General features: G+C 48.9%; 2 protein-coding genes across 3 annotated transcripts in view; one reads left to right on the forward strand and one right to left on the reverse strand.

Annotated features, from left to right (window-relative positions):
* GPSM1 (G protein signaling modulator 1) overlaps positions 1-8,074 on the reverse strand; it is a 63,205-nt gene extending 55,131 nt beyond the window's left edge. For both annotated transcript variants that reach the window (XM_084219528.1, XM_084219527.1), the window contains exon 1: positions 7,968-8,074. In XM_084219528.1, coding sequence (XP_084075654.1) covers positions 7,968-8,026 — 59 coding nt within the window. In that variant the 5' untranslated portion in view covers positions 8,027-8,074. The remainder of the gene's footprint in view (positions 1-7,967) is intronic.
* CCDC187 (coiled-coil domain containing 187) overlaps positions 8,025-22,582 on the forward strand; it is a gene marked incomplete at both ends in the record, with an annotated part of 42,022 nt that continues 27,464 nt past the window's right edge. Inside the window, 5 exons of the mRNA XM_084219857.1 lie at positions 8,025-8,350; positions 9,736-9,814; positions 19,721-19,901; positions 20,530-20,599; positions 21,128-21,630. Of these exons, the coding sequence (XP_084075983.1) occupies positions 8,025-8,350; positions 9,736-9,814; positions 19,721-19,901; positions 20,530-20,599; positions 21,128-21,630 (1,159 nt within the window). The remainder of the gene's footprint in view (positions 8,351-9,735; positions 9,815-19,720; positions 19,902-20,529; positions 20,600-21,127; positions 21,631-22,582) is intronic.

Here is a 22,582-nt window from a genome sequence, read left to right on the forward strand (position 1 = left end):
GAACAATATTTCCCAGAAAAGCTGCAATAAAACACTGGTGTTTACCATGCACTCTGGAGCCCTGGAACGGATGCAACCCTGCCAGGATCCACTCAGCACCATCACACAAACCATGAATAACAGTAATTAACAAATAGCCCCAGAGAGATGAGTATTAATCAGCACTTCCCAGCTCTCCTCAGGCATGAACGGATATTCCACAGATGGAGTGCACAAAGAGCCACCTCAGCTCTGCAGTGTGGATCACAGAAACTTCTCCCACAGCTAACTAGTTTGGGCTGAAGCTGCTCCAGAGCACGGGAAAAAGCAGCAATTCACACCAAATCACCCAAGGAGGTACCACCAGGTACAGGTGAACACTCAAATGGAACCTGCTGTGACACCCCCCAGAGCAAACACAGCCCAGTGATCTGCAAAACCACAGGAGTGTCAGGAAAGCCCTGGAAACAGAACTGGGAAGGCTCTTGGTGCAGCAAAACCCTCTGTTCTGCCTGGAAATACACATTGGTGCAGCAAACCCCTCTGTTCTACCTGGAAATACACACTGGTGCAGCAAACCCCTCTGTTCTACCTGGAAATACACATTGGTGCAGCTCTGTTCATCAAGGCTGCAGAGACCCCACCACACACAGGGACCACTGTCCCAGCAGTGGGGTGGGGCTTCCCCTGAGGAGCTCAGCACAACTCTTCATTATTTGTGTTCCCCATGGCAAAGCTGATCTCCTCTGCTGCAATCCTATAAGGGAAGCCAATCCTCCCAGGGAGAGGCTGCAGATCAGGCAATCTGTCCCAAAGCCCATCACAGATCAGCAGCTGGACCTGCAGCCACAGCACCCAGGAAAGGGCTCCCCTTCTCTGCTCTCTGGCAGCCAGAAAGGGTGAGGGGAGCAGAGCAGGGTGCCCAGGGCAGGAAGGGAGCCCTGTCAGCCCCTGGGTGCTCAGAGCAGCCTCCAGCAGTCACCCTGTGCAGCTCAGAGGCAGCTGCAGACAGAACTGACAGCTCTCAGCCCTGCCCATGCATTTTTAAAAGCAGCTTCCAAGACAAAACATCTGCTCCCAGGTGGAGCACGAAGCAGCTCTTACACTGAGCTGTGTTTTATTAGTGTTTCCCCATTTAAGTCCTTTTTCTTGGCCTTTCCCTTGCATTAGCCCCCAATTCCCAGTGAGGAGCCCCTCTGGCTGCTCCAGAGGGTGGAAGAGCAAAGGGTAACAGAAAAGCTTGAGGGGAGCCAAGACAATCCAATATTCCTCTTCCAAAAATCTCTCCAGGGGTAGCAGCTGCACAGAGCTATGGTTCAGAGCAGAAGGTGAAGCTTTGGATGGATCCTGTCTCATCTCAGAGTCAGAAAGGAAACACCTGTGGTTCCAGTGCCTGCCATCCTCAGGCAAAATCCTTTTGCTAAAGCAAACTGGGAATAGATTTTTAAGCTATTCACTCCTACCCTGAAGGTACTGAACAAACAGGAGCTTTCCAAATCATCAATTCAGGGGTTTGTTGCTGCTCCAGTGTCCAGGGCCTTGCAGAAGGTCTTATCCCTTCCACTGAAATAAGGAAGAGCAGATATCAATGAGGTGCTTCAGCAGATGCTTGTCCCCCCTTTTCCAGGCTTCAGTGGGACAGGGATCCCTCAGGCACATCCAGGGTCAGGCCTTGACATTGGTTTGGGTTTGGCTGCCCACTTTGAAGGCTCTCAGTCCCATGCCTCAGATTCAGTTCTAAACAGAGCCCGTCTCTGCCCCTCTCCTAAGGGAACAGAGGTCATGGCTATTGTCCTCCACCAGCCCTGTTAATTTTATCTCAGGAGAAGTGAGTTAAGTGACTTAAGTACAGAGCAGTGCTGCAAATTGCTCATTTAATATTGCCCTTGAAACTGCACTGTAATGATAATTTTGCACTTCCTTCCCTAGGCAGTTGCATAACACTGCTGGGCATTGTTTAGAGAGCTCCAAAGCTGAGGCAGCCTGTCCCTTTCACCCTCTCCTCACCAAGCACTGGCAGGGATGTTGACTTTCAGGTTGTGGGGGGGTTTTGGCTTTTTTTATTTTTTTCCCATTCTATTAGCTTATTACATTAAACAACAGATGGACGTGACTCTGAATGCAAATAGCCTTCCAACAAAATGATTCCTACTTTTTTCAGCTTTCAGTGGGAAAAAAAATCCCATTTATACCAGTTAAATCTAAGGCAATTAGAAAGTCAGATCTGTCAAATACCATTTAATTAAATGTAACTTTAGGGAGGGAGTAGCCCAGTCAAGGAAAAGCTTTCCCACTGACAATATAAATAGCCCAGGCCCAGAATTCAACAGCCCTACTTTGTGGCTGGGATACTCAGCCTGTGTGCCCAGGCCAGCAGGAATTTGGGTTTCATGGCTTTGGTTGGCAAAGGATTTTATAAGAGGGAAGTGGAATTTGGGAAGCTGGGCTGGCTGATCAAAGGGGCACAGAGAGCAGGACTGGGATGGGAGGGATGGGACACAGCACCAGATACACTGAGAGCAATTTGGAGATAAAATTGCTCTTCAAGCAGAAGAGCATCAAGAGTTAAGTAAAATCCCTCTCTCCACTTTCAGAAACTTGCTGCTTGTGGCTTCTTGCAGTGTAAGACCCGACAGAGCTCAAACCTGTTCTTCAGGCAAGTCTGGACACCACCTCGAGTGCAAAATCATGAGACAGCAAGAAATCCACATACCACAACAAAAATGCAGTTTGTGCTCTCCAGCACCAAAATCTGATCTGCTGGAGAGGAGGCAAGAGAGCACAGAGGGGAGAACAGGAGCTGGGGAGATGGGGCTTGAGACAGAGCAGCACCTGCTCTGTGGGGAGCTCCAAGCAAAGAGAGCAGTGACAAAGCTGTGTCCTGGGGATGTGCTAAAGCAGCACAGGTGAAGGGAGCCACATCCAGAAGTGCCTGGATGCAGGACACAGGCCAGGCTCAGGGCAGGTGGCAGCAGGGTGGTCCTGCAGGGACCCTCTGTCCCACCCCAGCACTGCCACCCCCTGTGCAGCTCTAGCTCCAAGCACAGAGAAGCAGAGGTGGGAATGTCACCTCTCAGGGCACACTGAGCCCTCCTGCTCTAACAGGAACACACAGACACACTCCAAAGGTCTGAACCCCGGCAGGATCTTCCATCCTGATGAACTTCCTTAAACTAAGCCATTCTATCACTACCAGCCCCTAAAAACATCCTCTCCTATCTGCCTCCCACAGATGCTCCCTCCAAGCCTGAGGCCTGGATCAGTGAGAAGTTGATTCCCAAAACTTTTACCAGCATTTCCAATTGTAAGCCTTTCTGCTTCTGGCTATGGCTTTGCTCATTCTCAAGGCACCACCAAGGCAAGGCTTTCCCCTGTGGTTTATGTAATAGATCAGGAAAAAATCCAGGGTCTGGGACACTCCTCCCTGAGCTGGAGGAGGGGAATGCCAAGGGAGCTGTGCAGCCTGCTCCTGTCCCCAGTCACCACAGTGGGCATGGTCCAGCTGCATTCAGATCAAGAGAGGAAGAGCCAAAAAGGATTTCAAAAATCATTCTTCTATAACAAATCAATTTCTCAGCTTTCATAACACATTTTCATCCTTTGGTGTAAAAGGCACTGCTTCCCCTAACTTTGAAAATAAGGGGCAGCAGATCCCTAATTGGCCACATCCTCCAGGAAAACAGGAATTAATCACACACAGGATTTTCCAGTGGCATAAGCAGCTTATGCTGTGGTATCAGCCAGAGCTCTGACAGGACCTGGAACCAGAACAGGACCCACCACTCATGGAGTGAACAAAATTGCTGCACCAGTCACCATGACCCAAACACTAATGTCCTGCTTCCAGGAACTCTTTCCAGTGCCCCTCCTCTCCTGCTGGCCATGAGCTCCTGGAGGCAGTTTCCCAGGGGAGAAGCAGCCAGTGACCAATGCAATAGGCAGCAAAGGCATGGAGCTCTGGGCAGCACAGCTCCCTCCTGCCCCACAGCCCACATTCCAGGTGGGAAGGGTCACAGCTGCTTCCAGACCCAGCTCTGGTGTGATTATTAATGTTTATCTCACAGAAAACTGGCTTTGAGGGGTGTCCTCAGGCCACAGCCAAGTCACAAACTGATTTGACTTCAGCTGACTCAGAGGCAAACTTGGAATAACCACAAACACGTGGCCAAGGCACAACATTCTCTTTCTGGACTGCCTGGCACAAACATCACATACAGGGCACAGGATTTGGGGACAAAGCATCCTGAGAGACTGCAGTCACCCAGGAGAGGCACAACAAGCACAGCACCTGGATCAGTGAAGTGCAAGGCAGCACAGGAGAGGGCAGAGCAGCAGCTCAGCTCCATTTAATGTGCACACAGTCCAACCAACAAGGAGGACAAGAAGGGTTTGTATGGCAGCAGCACCTACAGAGGCAGAGGCAAAGCAGGATCACTCTGTGCCAGGCACAAAGCACAGCCCTGCCCCACAGCAGACCAGGGGCAGAGCTGCTCTCCCCACACCCCACGAGGTGAAACACAGAAGAACCAAAAAGAACACCCAAAATCCCAGGGAAACCTGCAAAGCAACAAATCCCAGGTGTGCCCAGCAGGATCCCTCTCCGTGCTGAGTGGACACTCAATGTCCTGCCTGGCTCCACTTTGGGATGCCCACATGACTCACCAGTGCTGCAAGTACAAGTGAGAAGTTCAGAACATCCCAAAACAGATAACAACAAAGCCAACACTGCCTGCTAAGCTATCATGTAATTTTTGCTCAGGCCAGCTATTATGCAGCACAGCTATTTTAGAAATGCTTGTCCTGTTTTACACATCCTTCTGCCTGGTGGAGACTGCCAACAGAAGAAAAATCAGAATCTTTCAGAAACCTCTGAACCAGCATTCAGAAATGTAATAAGCAATTTCAAGTTTAATCTACAGAGTAAACAGAGACCAAATGGCCATTCCCAGCTTTCTGGGAGTGCACCTGAGCCCTTCCCCAATCCCACAGAGGGAGCTGACTGTACTTTGCCAAACCCAGCACTGCTGCTGGTGCTAATTTTCACCTCAGGCAGATACAATTAAACACCACCTATTGGAAAGAAAATAGCTGTTAGCCTTATATAAAGTCCAGATTCAAAAGTTGTGTGAGTTTACTTTACAAGAACTGGGGAAAATACCAAGTATTTCATGGTATTGTTATCCCCTACACAAAAAACCAAAGAACAAATCCACCCCAGAAGTGGATTTTCTCCCCAGTTTGCTTTGCAAACCCCAGTTTACTCTGCCTCAACCACCAGACTGAGTTGTGCCCTCTCTCACTGCCTTCCATGTCAGAAGGCCAGCAATATTTGCATCCCAGTTTTCCCATCAGAAGAGGAGGAAGGAGCCTCCTCTCCCCCAGCTCTGTGGTGCTCAGAGCACTCTCTAATTGCCCGATGCACATTCAGGTCAGGTCTTCACCCTGGTGACACTAATGAGTGAGATGGGGACTGTTTGTGACACAATCAAGGAAAGTTTGTAAACATCACAAAAGCCAGGAGTGTTTTGGAAAACAGAAACTGCAGGAGAGCAGAGAGCAAGGGAAGGGAAATGCGTGCTTTTATCTGAGTTCTCAGGGCAGATTAATGCATTTCTGGACTGATTGCAGCATTATCAATGTTCTTTCTGTGTGGGATCAATAACATCTCCATGATGTCAGTGCAGGACAAGGAGGGTTTCCCCAGGACATGTCCATGTCTCCCTCCCACATCCAGAAATCTCCAGAGTGGCCTTTTAAAACAAGGAGCCAAATCCAGGGGAGCTCTCTGAGCAATGGTGGATGTGTCCCCAGGATGAGCTTGTCACTGTCCACAGTCCAAGGGAACCATCAGATGGATTTGGTGCTTCCTACACTTTCAAAATCAGCCAGCCAGCACAGAAGGGCAGGTTAGAGCACCTGCAGCAGTGGAGAAGAGCAGGACACTTGCTGCCAGCAGCTATTTCACAGCTCCTGCAAGCCCTATTCTGCCCAACAAGTTCTCAGAGGTTACACACAGCTGAATTAATGCACTTGAATTAATACCAGCCCAAAACCCCATGGAAGGTAAAGCACTAACTCAGGCTCCCACAGAACTTGGCCAGCTCAAATTTGAGGGGTCCAATCACAGAACTGGACAATTCCAACAAGCCCCAGCAGTGACCCCACAGATACACCAGCCCTGCAGAGTCACAACTTCCAAAGCCCTGGACTTCCAACAAGTCCTGCCTGAAACTTCACAGCTCTGTGTAGCAAATGGCATCAGAAAGGTGAGCAAATGTAGACACAGAGCTGCACAGGGGCACAAACACCCTGGGTTGTGGTGTATCACTGCTGTTGCAAAAGTTTTGACTCCAGTCTCTGTAAATAGAGATGTTTGGCCCAGTCAGCACTGGGATTATTTGCTGTCAGCACAACAGAGCACATGCCTTTGTTTAGGAGGGGTTGAATTTAGGGAACCACTTAAGGATGTCATAAAATGAATAAACACTTTTTTTTTTGTATGTTTCTCTCTACCTCACCCTGTTTCCTAGAAGGAAAATACCTTCCCCAGCTCTCCTGCCTGCACAGGTACCTTCTGCAGTTCTTGCAGCTCAATGAATGCTCCGAGGCAAAAAGAAAACCCCACAGATTAATATTTTAGCATGAGTTACTGCATTTTTAGTCCCAGTCACCTGAGGTTCCACCCATCACACCAGACAGAGCCACTGAATTCACCCTCAAGTTTCCACAGTGCATTAACAGTGAAATTAAGGAAGAAACTAAGTTACCACTTATTTTGCAAAGCAGTAGGGACAGAGGCTCCAACAGCGCTTACTTTCAAGGCCTAGAAGGCAGAGCAGAGACTTGTAAAACCACATGCCCTGCCAGAGCCACCCAGATAAGCCACAGGAAAATGCTTCCCATTTCTCTTCCCCAGCAGGCAGGAGCAGAGCTCATGTGCAGGCACACATTTGTGATAAGCAGTCTCCTGCTATAATTTCCTTTACAAAGGTGACCAAAATCAACTCCCCAAAAAGTTTCCACGAAAAACAAAGAGAAAGAAAGAAGAAGCCCAAGTCTGGTTAAAATCCAGCAGGTTTCTCTCCAGCTCTAGCTCCCCCAGACTAGGCAGAGCAATGATATTAACTGTGCTGCCTCCTTTTCCCTGGAGTTGCTCTACAACACAACATAACCAAGAAACACCTGCTGCCCACCCTAATGAACCAATGCTCATTAAAGCAGACAACCCATTAGCTGCTGTGCTAATTACTGCAGAACCTGCAAAGAGAATTGGTGAGAAGCTACTGTATCCTGTACACTTGAAGCATTCTTGGGCTTTTTTAGCCCTCTAGTCCAGCCACTACATCATCTCCACTTCAGGCTACTAGAGGAGAAATAAAACACAATGGTGAACAGCATGAACAACATTGTAAGGCCTCAAAGTCACTCATTTAGTCTTCTTTGGGTTTAGCGTTTTTCACTTTTGATCTAAATGAAGAGAATGAGCCTTGCCACGAACGCCAAACAGCCTGGAGCTATTTTTCTTCCCCCCAGTGTAAATTTCTGTAGCGCCCAGTTTTAAAGCTGAGACTCGAAGTCTCTGCAGTGCGATCAGGAGCCTCCCATGCGAATGCCCAGCACCGAGGAGCTTCGAGCATCACCCTCCCCAGCCGAGGAGCCGCTCTCCTCCCCGGCAGGCCAGTGCCACGGATCCCCCCGGAGCTGCCCCACGGAGGGAGCGCCGCGTCCTTCCCGGCTCCGCTCCGGCCGCATCCCCACCCGTGCAACAGCTCCGGGCTCCCGCTGCAGGAGCGCTCCCTCCTCCTCCTCCTCCTCCTCCTCCTCCCGTCCCTCCGCCGCGCTCCGGGGCTCGGGGCTGGGCACGGCTGCGGGGCCGGCTGTCCCCGGGGAGCGGGCTGTCCCCGGGGCTGGGCGGGCTCGCCGCTCGGGGCCGGGCTGTCCCCAAGGACCGGGCTGTCCCCGCTCCGGGCTGTCCCGGCCCCGCTCACCTGCAGTGGAAGCGCCGTGCGGCGGAGCCGGGGCTGTCCCCGCCGGGCGGGCTCGCCATGGGCGCCGGCCCCGCGGCGGGGAGCGGGCAGCGGAGTATGGCAGCGCCGGGAAGTGATGCACCGAGCAAAGAAACTCGCGGGCAGGCCCCTCCTCCGGCTGATGTCACCCGGCCTGCCTCCCTCCCTCCCTGCCGCCCGCCCGGCGCGGCGGGTCCCGCCGCGGGACGGGGAGCGCAGCCCCGGGCACGGCACACCCCGGGCTGGCAGAGCCCCTGTGCCCCCCGGACATCCCTATGGGGACATCCCTATGGGGACATCTCCATGGGGACACCCCCGGCAGTGCCTCGGCGCTCACCTGGGAGCGGCCCCGGACACGCAGCGAGGTGCGGACACCTCACCTGCCCGTTATCGCCGCGGAGCAGCATCGCTGATTCCTGCCCAGCTGGAGCTCTGGAAAGCCATAATCAGTCTCGGTTTTGGCTTGGCCACAGCCCTTTTGTCTTCGAAAGTGTCTGCACCTGGAGGCAGGCAGGATGAGCAGCTGGGACCAGGAAGGACCTGGCAGGGCTGTGCCACAGCCACAGAACTAAGTCTGGCTGCTCTCTTTGGTAGTGAGGAATCCCCCAGGAAAAGGGACTTTCCCTCCAGCCCAGCAGTTTCTTTCAGTTAACTCTGCCCTGTTGGAATTTGGGGCCTTAAGTATTACTTTCCACCCAGACACCTAGAGAGGGATGCAGGTCATCTTCAAACACTGTATCCAAGCTCCCTCTGTTCTCCAAGGCTTGAAATGCTCCTGGAAAAGTTAGGGAGTTGGTCACTCAGCAGAAACCTGGCTGAAAGTTAGGGCCACTTACTCAGCAACAGCAAATTAAACATCATTATCATCACAGACCCACCCCCAATAAGCACAGCTCTAAACTGTGACTTTCTCTGTGTTCCAGCAGCTGTTCTGCACACACAGGACCCTCTGGTCAGTGGGAATCCAGAGCCATGCCTGTTTGCTGCCTGTTTCACCCTGGGGACCTGCTCAAAACCCCTCTCAGGAATAAACCCAGATCCTGCTCAGGAAAGAACATCATCAATAACGCCCCACTAGCAAACCACAAAAGCCTCTTTCCCAAGAGCTAATTGATTGGGCATTTAAATTTGAAACAAAACCCCATAAACAAACCTATGTTTGTGTCTCAGCTCAGGAATAGTCTCAATTCTGTAGATAAACCACAGCAGAGAAAGCAGAAAGCATCCTGCTGAGAGCTGTCTCCTTACCCATGGAGGTGTGGTGCTGTCCTGGGTGCCTTATTATCCCAAAAAAAGGAACCCACTGAGTAACCAGCCCCAGAACCCCCACTGGAAGGAGCAGGTTGGGACACTGTTCCTCACACCAGCCAGTTTTTACCCAGGTTTGTGGTTTCACTGACAGCAGCAAACATCCTGGTCCAAAGCAGCCTTTCACAAGCCATGGAAACGTGGGACTGCTCAGCCTAGGGCACTTTGGAGGGGGTGTTTGTTCTTGCCTCTCCCTCTTCCAGGCAAGGGCATGAGTGCAAAAGATGAAACCCAGCCTGTGCTGCTGCTGCTGCCCTTGCTCAGCCCCAGGCACTGAGGATGCCAAGCTGAGCTGGGCCCAGCACTGGGCTGGCATTCAGCGAGTGTGGGAAGACAGAGGAATTGCCCTTTGGAGAAACAATGCTGGAAAGGAGAGCAGGGGAAAGGAGGGAGGAGGCCAGCTTCCATTTTGGGCTCCAGCCAGTTCTCTGGTGTTCCACAGAGCCCTGGGCAAGCAGGTCACCCCCGTTAATGGCGCAGGAATGGCTCAGGCACATTCCAGGGCCTGGGTTGTGCAGGAGGTCAGGCTGAGATGAGCCTAATGGTCCCCTCTGGCCTTCCAACTCATGAATTTGCAATGGATCATTTATCATCTGACAAACTCGGCTTCTCTTCCTTCTCCTACGAGTGGCAAATAGGTCACAATAGATTTGAATTCATTAGATGAAATAATTCAATTACTTTGCTGTGGGTTGGGTTTGGTTAACCCTACGTGTTCATGCCAAGAAGCTCCCTGCAAGCACTTGGACCTTAGCCACAACTCAGATCCATTGCTCAGCTGCAATGAAACAGGAAAATGATAAGAGTACAGAGAGAAAGAAACCCCAGTACTTCAGAGATGCCACTAATTCCTCTGGTGAACTGTGTGCACATGTGCTGGGAAGGACCCAGAGCAATTAGAGAGGCTCCAGATGAACGTGACAAGTGTGACCTACCAGAGAAAGGCATGAGAATTGATTTGTTCAGTGCAGATAAGATCAAGAAGTGGAGCTGGAATCTTTAGCTGTTAAAAGGGCTGCTGCAGAATGGAAGAAAGGAGGAGTGGATCCTGAAGAACAGGGCAGGGTACAACACAGCTGGGCCAGAATCCAGCAAAGGCAATGCAGGGTTCCTTTGACCTTACACACCCCTCCACCTCCAACATCTTTTGTTTCTGCAATCCTAAAGCTCAAAATCTTGTTCCTCCCGGTTCCTGAGTGTCTCTACACCTTCATTTACAAACAGGCAGAATCCCAGCTCTAAGCAACAGGATTGCAGGATCCTTAAGACTTCTTGGGCAATTTTTAACATTTCTTTTATAAATTGATACTCAAAGCTATCACAACACAAGATGAAAGAGCTCCAGGTACTGCCATATTTCCTTCCACTTGGAAGAGACAGCCTTGAGAGCAGGAAGGCACAGAAAGGTCAAGGGAAGACAGAGAGACAGAAGACAACAGTAAATTTTGCCCATCAGTTAAGAATTGCCAGGACACAGGAACATCCCTCCACTGCCTCCATGTCTTCATCATCCAGACACACCAGAGCCAGGCACTCCCTCCAAAACACAAAGATTTATCTTAATTAGCATGGCAGCTCTCCTGCAGCTCATGGAATGGATTGCTGGGGGCCTCTGCTGGGGTTTGTGTGCAAAAAGAGCTCTGCAATTCAGGCTCTGAAGCTGACAGACCCAGCTGAAATCACTACAGAACTGGCACTCTAATTGTCTTCTCTTTCTGGCAACAGCTGTGATTAATCACCAGACTTTGCACTGTCTTTTTGTTTTCAAGCTGGCAGGTTCCAAAAGCACCTTGTTATTGTCCTGCATTCCATTTTCTAAATCCCTCTAAACATAGCCTGCAAGGAAGTTCCGGGTTTGAACCAGTCTAAAAAAGAACCACATAACAAAACTGAAGAAACTTTGTCTTGGCTTATATCAGTTTCACAGCTGTGAATTTACATGGAAATAAACTTATCTTGGAGGAAGTTTGCACCTTTTTTAAAAACAAACTATCCCAGTGGATGTAGCTTCCTTTGTGTGCAGGACATGAGAGCTCACACTGGGTATTTTTCAGCTGGATCCAGCTCTTCCCCAGCACACAGAGCTGGAGGGGAGGGGATGATGTGCAGCCTTGGCCAGGGCTGCTTTCCTGTGGAACATCACTGTTGAGGCTGCCTCATGCCAGTTTGTAAAGTGGAGATAACAAAATAACTTCTACGCATCCCTCCTGGGGAAAGAACAGTGGCTGGAGATCTCTAATGTGTCACTGAGCTGTGAGCACAGGAGCTTGAATCAGCCTGACAGCAGTGTGAAGATGGGTAAGAGAGGAGTTGGCTTTGTGAAAGGAAAAAAGGAATAATAAAAATGGCCCTGGAGGGTCTGAGGGCTGGTGTGCAAATCGGGGCCACACACGGCCTGTCTGAGCCAGGAACATTTGCCTTGGCTTTGGGGTTTTCATAAAGCATAATAATTACATGGCTTGCAACAACATCCTCCCCAGAACAACCCAGAGTGGGGAGGGAGCAGGGATGGGTTTCAGCAGGAGTGCTTAGCTATTCCTTTAGTTAAAACAACAAATTAAGAACAAGGTTCAGTGTCTGTGCTTGGGGAACAGAAGCCTCCATGCTGCTGGAAGATTGAACAGGTCTAAATAAAACTGCTGTGCCACACAGCTGCTTTTTCAGGAGCTGGAAAGAAATTACAGTTTTCAAGGGCTTTTACAATCTTTCCTTGCACTGAGTCTGATCCTAAGGCAACAAAACTCCTCTGATCAGAGGGAAGGACTCAGTGAGGAACCATTATTTTATCTCCGAAGTAGAAGCACAAAAGGTTATTACAATCTGCAGATAACCTGTAATAGAGACTCACAGCCAGGAATATTATTCATACCTGCAATAAAGAGGATCATCTGAGAGTGAAGAGTTGTTTTGCTGACTGTGATTGTCTCTTTTAAAAACCTCTTGGAGCACAGACATTCAGGAAAAGCTCTGAGTAACAAGCTCCTCTGAATAACTCAGCTGTGTGCAGGTACTCCTGAACCAGCCCCAAGTGCTGAGCACAGAGGGGCTCAGGAGAGCTCAGGTGCCCAGTTTGGGGATGGGTGAGCTGGATCCAAGCCCTTCCCAGAACCTGGTCAGGAACACAGCCAGTGGGCTCTTCCTTTCCTTCCCCACCCTCCTGCCCACCCCTCTCTGCTGGTCCCGCATGGCAAACACATCAAGACCTCAGTGATTCTCACAAGTTCCATCCCCTCGTGTTTGGGTGCACCTGAGGATCTGGCCTTTGCTTTGTGTATATTTATACATCCTGTGTCTCTGATGTCCCTGAATTTCCTTTTCATTAAAGCTCCTCTGGGCCTCAGAGGAGACAAACAAAGCAACAGAGCTCATCCGCTTCCTCCAGCCTTCGAGCTTGACTGCAAATGCTTCATTGAATAAATAGCAAGAGACCCTCAAAATGCCCTTGCTCCCAACCTCGTGGAGAGTTTGATGAGCTGGAGCCCTGTGGGCTGGCACTGGCCTGCTGGGGAGATGGGGATGTTTTAGGCAGGGCCAGAAGGGACTGTCCTGATGCCTTTGTGCTAATGTCACGTATCCCTTGGATCCACCAGCCAGCAGCTCCTCCTCCACTGAAATCCTGCTCTTTGCCTCGGAGCAGAATCGCTCTGCAGAGCGCCTGGGAAGGCTTTTGAACTCAGCAAGGTTCAAGCAGAGGAGCTGATGTTGGGCAGAGTTCTGCTGCATGCCAACCTCCTCTGTGCCCCAGCATCTCCTCTCTGGTGCAGTTTCCTAAGGGGCACTGGGGCAGCTCACCCTGGCACCCAGTGATGCCTGCAGCAAGCTGAACATGCTCGAGGAACATTTCTGCTTCTTTCTCATCCCGTGGTGAATTCCCATCCTTTCTCACTGCCTGGGAGCAGCTCTTCTGTTCCTGCAGGAGAACTCAACAGCCTGGTGGCGCCTGTTCCAAGAGAGCTCCAACCAAGAACCCAGCAGGGTGGTGGGAGGCTCTTTGGGGCTCACCAGAAACATGCTGGATTTTTCTGGCCTTGGAAGCCTTGATGGCAGTACCAGGGAGCTCTTCTTGGAGGCACCTTATCAAAGCTCTATTGCTCAGACAAATATGCCAGAGCTCAGTCATGATCAGTTTCTATGTACAATGTTGGCAGTGGATTTGTTTAACCAACTTCAATTTCCAAGAGTCAACAGACAAAACCCCAATTTCTTCTGCTGGAAGTCTGGGAAAACCTCCTGTTGGCATTGACTGAAACGAAGAGGAATATTGTGTTAAGAATTGAAAGCCCAGAGGGGGAAATAAGCATTTTCACCTTTGAAGGGGGCTTTATTTCCTTTTAAGTTGTAACTGTTGGTACTGACATTAATTACAAGCATGTTTGGATTTGTTTTTAAACAGACTGTCAATATTTGCAATGTAATTGCATTATTTAGTCAAGCTTCTGCAAGTGCTTTCCAAACACTCAGGGTGGAACTTGTTTCTGTGTAGCTCCCAACAATTCAGTGAACCAGAGGCAGGCAGAGCAGAAGTTGCTGCTGAAGTGACTCTGTCACCAACCACAAGGTCACTGAGGCTTCTGCAGCAGAGCCCCTCCAGTCCCCAAACCAGCACGTGGTGACAGGAAGCACATTCTGGTTATCACCAAAACTGCATCAAACCACAGGCTCAGGTCTGAACCCATTGAGTTTCTCTAATCAGCAATGAAAGGCAGTGCAAAACTATCACCCTCAGCTCAGCTCTGCTCAGTTTATCCACATTTTTCTACATTTCTTCCATTTGAAGCTAAGGCTGTTCTAGGCATTCTAGTCAAATATTAGGATAATATTTTAGCAACATTAAGCAGCATGAAAGTAATAATTCTCATTTATATTTATCAGTTATAAATGTAATAATTCTCATTTTAGGGCGAGTAACTGGCAGACACCATTAATGCTGATTTTTGAGCAAATAACAGAATAAAGGAAAGTTTCAAAGGCCCAAAAAAATCCTTCCCTGTGAGGGTGGGCAGGCCCTGGCACAGGGTGCCCAGAGAAGCTCTGGCTACCCCATTCCTGGAAGTGTCCAAGGCCAGACTGGACAGGGCTTGGAGCAACCTGGGATAGTGGAAGGTGTCCCTGGATGAGCTTTAAGGTTCCTTCCAACCCAAACCCATCTGTGATTTGGGATTTTATTAAATATCTTAGAATAAAAGGAAGTGGGATTACCCAAGTACCTCGTTAATCCAAGACTGCTGCAATGCTAATAGGGGAGGCAGTCAAAAGGGCTGAGGAATGTCAATCCCTTGCTCCAGAAAACTCTTCATCAAAGAAGCAATCTTTCATATCATTTCAGTTAATAAAGATAATTCTGCTGACATAATATATTTAGACTTCTGCAAAGCAATTGACTTAATCTTGCATGACATTCTGTTAAAAATAGTACTCAAAAAAAGAAAAAAATTAATGTAGCTTATTTTAAATGGATGGAAAAATTAGTAACATGCATCAAAAAGCAATTATCTGATGAAGGAATTTCTAGTGTGTCCAAAAGGATTTACTCTTGCTACAGTGTTATCCAACACTTTTATCAAGCCAACATTTTATCAAAGCACCATTGCAGCCAAAACTATGAATATCACCTACAGGAGTGATGCAAAATTCGCAGGTGAATTGGTTCTGTTTGCTTAAGTGACGTTTAAAGTTTGACTTAATCTTAGGTGAGAGTTATTGACAAGAAATTTTCTGGGCATAGAAAGTGTTTTAGTCCAGGAGAAAGTGACACACCCAGAATTTGTAGCAAGGCAGATTCAGCCTGGAAATAAGAGGTGATTTTTAAATGTAGGTAATTAAAGAGTGGCACAATTAACTTTTCAGGAGCAGAGTGCAGCCTGCATTAGGTGGGGTCTGGAAGAACAGTGCCTAAAAATGCTGCAGTTCAAACACAAATTCTGGGGCTGCTGCAGCGTTCACCCAGTGTTTGTGTTAACCCAGATCTTTAATTAGACAATCTGCCCTGTTAGCTGTGAAAACACTATTCTGGTTTTACCCATTGATCAGGGTTCTCCACGGATATTTGAGATTTTCCCTGGCCGTGTTTGCGGTGCATCGATCCCGCGGGTGATGAACAGCCCGCACGGCCCGGGGGAACGGATGGCAGCGTTTGCTCCAAGTGCCCACTGCCATCCAACATTGGTGCCCTTCGCAGGGAAAGAACAGCCCTCGTGCTCAGGGAGAGGTTCAGGCTGCCAAAGCAGCATTTGTCTGTCCATCTCCATCCCCTCTCTTTTCCCTGGAAAAGCAAAAGCAGCAGTGTCACTGTCATATTTTCTGAAAAATCCCTTCGCCAGGATTTTTTTCTCCTGGGAAGCTGAGAAGGGATTGCGCCTGCTGCTCTGGTTTGGGGCACAGGGAACACGGGGCTGCTGCCCCCACCAAGATCCACAAGAGTCTTTGCATCAGCTCCTGAGTGTTTTAGGTCAGGCTTTAAGACACCTCATCACTCTGTACTGTAATTCTCACCACCCACGTACCCTTCCTTTCTCACTTGGCAGTGCAGGGAGACAAGGTGGAAGGAAATGTGCCATATTACCTGTAGATTGGTGGTTTAAATTGCCCACTCACAGCCTGGCACTATAAATCCTCTCCTGCAGCTGGAGAGCCCCGTTTACTACAGCGGGTTTCCATGGCAATGCTGTGCTCTCTCACATTCCACTGCACCGTGCAGGCAGCCCTCCCCTTCTCACTTCAGATTCCATTCACACAGTCTCCTATTGATAGGAAAAAAACCCAAATGGGCCATGGATAGCTATTTGCTATCCTAACACACTTTCCCCCAATAACTGGGTGATGGATCTGTATTTTAGCACATCAAGAGAACACTTGCCCTTTGCCAGACACCACTTGGCAGGCAGCATAAAATCTAGATATTCTGAAGGTCTAGTTCTATCCTGACACACATTACTCCTGTTATTTTAGGACATCAGCAGGAAAATACGAGCTTGATATTCCCTTGTGTTTCTGGCTGCCAGCCAAGCAAAGGCAGCATGTCTCTGTTGCAGCAAATCCTTCCCTGAGCTTGGGCAGCCTCGTGGCAGCCTCCCACCTGCATCCAAGCTGTTCTCAGCACTCAGTGCAACTCAGCCACTGAGGGGATGGCACAGCCCATGGAAAAGGATCTGCTGCTTCCCAGCAACATGGGAAGGAATTAGGAATTTCGTCTGCTAGGACTGAAAACATAAAAGACAAAATGTTATCAGTGGTACCAGCAAAAAATCAGACTCCTCCCCTGTCTCTGGGTGTTTTACATGAACACTGATATCTCACAACATTACCTGTGGAGGAAGAAATTTGTGTCTTATCTCAGCAACTGTGACATAGCACCATTAATGGGGCAGCCCATTTGTCTCAGTCTTATTATGCAGCTGATTTGAGAGATGATAAGTACTGCTAAGAATGGCTTCAAAGCTTAGTGGTCTCCTAAGCTCCTTGTGGGTTCAAATCAAATCCCAATTTATTAAGTGTCTTTATCTTTGTCCCTTTTAACTTCAGGGAGTGTTTTGTCACAGATTCCAGGGGGTGCAGGACTGGGGCCTTGGCTGTCAGACTTCAGAGCAGTGCACTTGGTTATTTTATCAGCTGCTTCTTCCCTCCATTTGCTCACTCCAAAATTCATGTCACATCCAGCTTGCAATCGAAGTCCACATCTGGGCTTCGATTGTTTGCTAACTGAGAATTGCTGTGAAGATGGTTTACCATGAAAATTGCTTAGTCAGGCACTGTAAAAAATCAACAAAGAAATACCATTTTCTTTCCTTTTAGCTGGACATGTTTCTCAGAAGTGAGGGAACTCACAGTACTCCCACAAAGCCAGGCACGAGGAGCAAACCAGCAAGAGAATAAAGGGGTGTGGTTGCCAGAGCTGTAGGCTGTTTGTAGGATTCTTGGAGCATGTCTGGAGCATGTGCAAAAATTTCAAAACACTGAGACTTGGGAGGAATTTCTGGTTTTGGTTCACATACATCTGCACTTCCTGAATTTTGCTAGACCTTGTGGGTTACTGGGTGAAATATTTCCTAAACAGTGACAGTGCACAACAGCAGAAACTGAAGCCTCTGGGAGGTGAGTCTGGATCATACAAACCTTCAGAGTCCAAACAGCCTCCTACAGGGTTGAATAAATACCAAAGCCACATTTGCCTTGCAAAACCACCAGAAACCCACACTGGAGCTCTGAGTGCCACAGTGTGGCAGAGCTGGGCACTTCTTGCCCCATTCTGCATTTGTGTGCAAGGGGGAAGTGTTGGTAGGGAAAAAGAAGACTCAAACCCAGACCATGTGCTCCTCATGGGATAACCCCATGTGGGGGGTCAGCAGCACCTCTCTCAGCAGGTTCTTAGATGAGAAACTCTGCAGTATCCTTGCCAGAAAAAAGCTAAAATTCCTTTGTAAAACATGGTCTGAATAGGCCATAGCCTGTTGTCTGATTTGCTAAGATGAGTTGGTGGTACTTGGAGTATCTCATTTGGGGAAATTCAATGTTTTGGGGGCTGGTGCCTCAAAATGCCTTAGGAGTGAAAACCCAGGGCCTCTTCCTGCTTTGGTTCCATGAGATAGGAGCTGTGGACTCAGCAGGACAGAACTATACATGCCTGGCTCATGTTGCTCCTGCAGATCTAAAATGCAAATCCTAATGGATTTGCTCTTCTTTGCCTCAGCTCACCCTTGGCTCCCTCACTTGGGAGTTTCACACTCTGCAGAAGTGGAATTTGGCCCAGTGATAGGTTTCACTTCATCTCTCAGCAGATTTGTGGTCTAACACTCCAAGATGTGCAGCATAACACAGTGGCAATCTGTCACTCTCCTGGCTCTTGTCAGCTCCAACAGCTTGCTGAGAAAATATGGAGCCAAAATAGGCACCAGTCCGACCTGAGGGACCCAGAATCGCTGCCTGCAGAGAGCTCTGCCTGTCACAGCACAGACATTCCTGCTCCACTTGGCTCTCCCACCATCCCAGCAGGCTGGGACCAGCCCTGGGCTTTCCTGGCAGCTCTCACAGCACCCCATCTTCCCAAATCTTCCCTGAGCGTTGTCCTCCCACTGCTGAGGCTGCACATTGTGTTCTCTCCCCTCTTGGAGTTTCCACCCCTGAGCCCTGAGACTGCAATTAGGGCTCTTATCACTGTGCACCCGGAATAGCTGTGGCTCCCTGCTGGGCAGGCTCTGCATTCCCAGCACTGAAACCCCTAATCAGGCCAGAACACTGGCTTGGAACTGCTTGAAAAGGGAACTTTGTGACTCCAGTCTGGAATTCCTTGTTTGGTTAGGCTTGAAAAGCTGAAATTCTGGGATGTCTGAGCACGGGCTCTGAGCAGGGACATTTATTAGATTAGGCTGAGTCTGTTTCTTCAGGAGGAATTCTCAGAGACCACAGGGATCCGTGGGCATGGAAGGAGGTGGTGCCAGTGTCTCACCTCAGCCTCTGAGTGCTTTCCAGGAATAACCAACACTCACAATCCTGGCATTGCTGCTAGAAGCAAATCTACCTTCTAGAGTTATAAAGACTTACAAAGAGTGAACAAATAATGGGAGATATAAACCAGAAAAAGGAGTCAGATTCAATATAAACCGAAATGCTGATGGAACAGCACACAGTTGGCTCTGCTCTGCAGTGGGGTGGGAGAAGAGGATACAGAGCCTTTTCTTGGGGTACTCACTGAAATTCAACCCACAGCAGCAGTAAGTGGGGTAAGAAGAAATGTGTTTTATGGCTTTGCAGAGGTAATTTTCAGGGGTTGTAAGAAATGCAAGAAATGCAAGAAATGCAAGAAATGTAAGAATGTCGGGACTCAGTCCGGGACGTCACAGCCCACTGAAGTCCATCAGATGCTCCATAAAAAGAATGAAAACGAAAAGGAAAGTGAATTGTTGCTGTTGTGAGAGTTTTGCTGCTGCTTCCCAGTCCAGGCTGTCTTTTTCCAAGGTGGCATCTGCCCCTCCTCTGGTTGGTCCCGGCAGAAATTGGGGCCGGGAGGCTCCAAACGCCGAGTGCTGCAGCTCCAGTGCGCAGGCTGCGTTTGCCCTCTGCTGTTGGCTTATCAGACTGTTCCCTCCGGATAACCCAAAACCTGGAGAACCTGAATGGTTACAGCCCCGATTTCAAATGCTTATACTTAAAAAATCGTGATGTTTAAAATAAGTGATACCCACAAAGAGGGAAAAGCTTCACCTGAGAAGTTGCTCCTGGCTGGGGTCACCTCCAGCCTAAGCTGTTTTTAAAAACATCAGCAAAAATCTGAGGCACACACATATTCGAAGTGTAAATAAAGGAGAGAGGTGATTTCACCTCTTATCTTCCCAGTCAATTGCATTCCTTCCAACTGTAGGAAATAGCACATGGAACATGCTCAGACAAGCCAGTATTTACACAGTGTAACTAGGAGCTGCAAAACTAATCAGAGAAGCAGCGGATGCCAGCAAAAAGCGTCTCCAGAAAAAACCCTAAACATATGTCTCCCTTCAAAAGAAAAATCTGCTTTTTCACAGCTACAAAGGATCGAAAACAAATTTTGTCATCAAATGTGGAGCTGTGCCAAATCACAGGCAGCCAGAAGAAAGCTTTGGCACGGAAAGAGCTTTGGTGAGTTCTGAGTTACTGGGAAACTGCTGAGATGGGACTGCTTTGGTGCTGGAGGGAAGGGAAGGTGACAGGAGATAGTGAAAAACCCTCTTTATTGAGACAAGTGTGTATTTTCATCAGCTTTCTGTGTGTTCCCAGCAAAAGATCACAATGCACAGGAAGTCACACCTTGCTGGGGAGAACTCAGGCAAAAGCTGCAGCATCAACACCCACTAGCTACAGCACAGAAAAGCTTCTCCTCTGAGGGTTCCTTCCCTAGAGATAAACTGATGTAAATGCAACGTTTTGTTTGCTAACTTTGGCAGGAAATACATAATGTGTTTAAAATAGTTTCTGAAAGATGAAGTGGGAAAAGGAAAAAGCAGGAAATTTAACCCAATTCCAGAACATTCTTACAAATTAATGACAAGAACAGACTTCACTTGTTATTTTTGCATCTGTTAAATATTTGTTTCTGAGATGGCTTATTGGCTGGGAACAGTTTCAGCTGCCAGCCTTTCATATTTATTTAATATTTATGGGCCAGGTTTTTTGGGGGGATAGTCCCCAGTCAAAGTTGCTCTTTGAACTTAATGGTTAAGGAATATTTTTGACATTTTGTCATTGACATCGTTTTGATGTGCTGTAGATGGCGAGAGGAACAAAGATGAAACAGCTTTGAGTGAGAAAAAGAGCAATGAGATTCTTCCAGCCCAAAGGTAAATAATAACCTGAGTGTACAGCACTTGGGGGGTGAGCTAGTGAAGGGATTTAAAATTTGGGATGCAGAACTTCAGAAAAAGTTTAGCACCTTACTGTTTATTATAGAAAAAAAGGAACAAAAGAGTCACCAAACAATTCCTCCTCCAGCTGTGACCACCAAGACAGTGGAGGAAGGCAGTGCTTGGTATCAGTTCTCTGGCCATGCTCATAATTTCTCATATCAGATCACAATTTGCACTGCACTTCCCTAACACTACCTTCATTTGCCAGACTGCTGGTGGCTGGCAAAGTGCTGATTCTGTGGAGATGCTGAGGTCACACCAGAACATGAACAAACTCAGCAGTCATTCATATCAGTGTATTGACCAATTTAATAATTTTAACCCTACATACTGACCCTTGTTTCTCTTTTTCCAAAGAGAGAGAAGCTCTGCTGTTCTCTCCCCTGCTCACTCACAGACCTGTTTGCCTGGGAGCCCTGCAGTGATCTCTGGTCCATCCAGAATGTCCCCTCTGTCCCCCAGGGCAGCCTCAGGACGGTGCAGTCCTGCCAGGAATTGGGCTGTGCATGGAAAAGGCTCAGCTGGGACATGGGCACCTGCAAAGAGCCTGGACAGCCCAAGAAGGGACAATTTCAGGGAGCTGGGAGATTCAAGAGAATTCCTAGCCCAGAAGGAGAAATCTCCCTGCTGCTTGCATGGCCCACCTGGCTGCCCTGCAGGGAGCAGCTCCTGCTCTGTCCCATGTGGCAGCAGCACTCCCGTGCCCATGGCTCTCCTGCTTCCCACATCCCACCTGTCAGCAGCCAGCAAGGCCAGAGATCAGAGGCTGGAAGAGCTGTGGGGAAAATCCCCCCAAAATAAGTTAGAGCAACTCAAGAAGAGGATCCAGGAGCAGAAGAGAAAGCAGCAAGCAGCACGCTGGGAGCAGGACCGCCTGGCTTTTGCTAAGGACCCCCTGCCAAAGGGAGCCCTGAAAAGAAAGGTTTGCAGAATGGCCTCTGCTCCTCCTGCTCCAGCTCACAGAGGTCAGTGGTGGTCTGGAATCTCTGGAGAAACGCTGGAACTGGGTATTCCCTAGCAGTGCTTTGGCACAGCTAAATAACTTAGCAGAGATTCCACCCCTCCCTGTGGTATCTGGGGGACATCGCCCATGTTCTTGTGATTAATCCATTTATTTCTGCAGGTCCAAAGCTCCCTGTGCTGTACATCCCACCCTGCTCACTGAGTCCACTGGATTTACTCCCCATCACACACAAATTCATAAATTTCCTCAAAATAGCAAAGAATTTTCTGCAAATCTCCCCTTTCCTCCCACATCCTTCCTTTTGCCACATATAAAACATGGAATAGGAGGCAGTACAGTAGTGAGGAGAGGCACCACAGGTATTTAAATCAGGAATTGTGTAGTTCAGAGGCTTTACAAGGGATTTAACAGTTCATTCAGTGGAACTAGTGTGGATCTGAAAGCAAATATTATTAGACCTTCTTATCCTGCTTTGCTGCTAAATTTGGGGCTGAAGAGCCATCCATCTCCAGCTGTCACTTCAGTTTAGTGAGGTTCAGGATCTGGGATTGCTGGGAGCAAGGCGTGGGGTCGGGAGTGCCCGGGGCGGCCCCAGCCGCGGGGGATTACTGAGGGAACACGGCACGGGAGGAGCCGGGCTGAAAGGCTGCACCTAATAAATCTCATTGCTGTAATAGCATTAGCGTTAATTCACTGGGCACTGGCATCCCTGGCACACCCTGCCAGCTTCCAGGGGCGCTTCCCTTGCATTTGCTCTCTGCCACATTTTGCAGGGATGCTGTGGTGCTGCCCTCAGGTCTGTGGCAGCCACGTGTCCCTTCCCGGCTGGATCAGGCAGCACTTTCTGTCACCCATGCCTGATGTTACCCCTCCTAAAGCCAGCAGCCAGAGCCACAGTCCAGGCTGAGCCTCCTTGGGACATTCCCAAGGGAGGATTTGTTCAGTTTGTTTCT

The sequence above is a fragment of the Fringilla coelebs genome (genome assembly GCF_963513975.1).
Source record: "Fringilla coelebs genome assembly, chromosome: 21".
Lineage (NCBI taxonomy): Eukaryota > Metazoa > Chordata > Aves > Passeriformes > Fringillidae > Fringilla > Fringilla coelebs.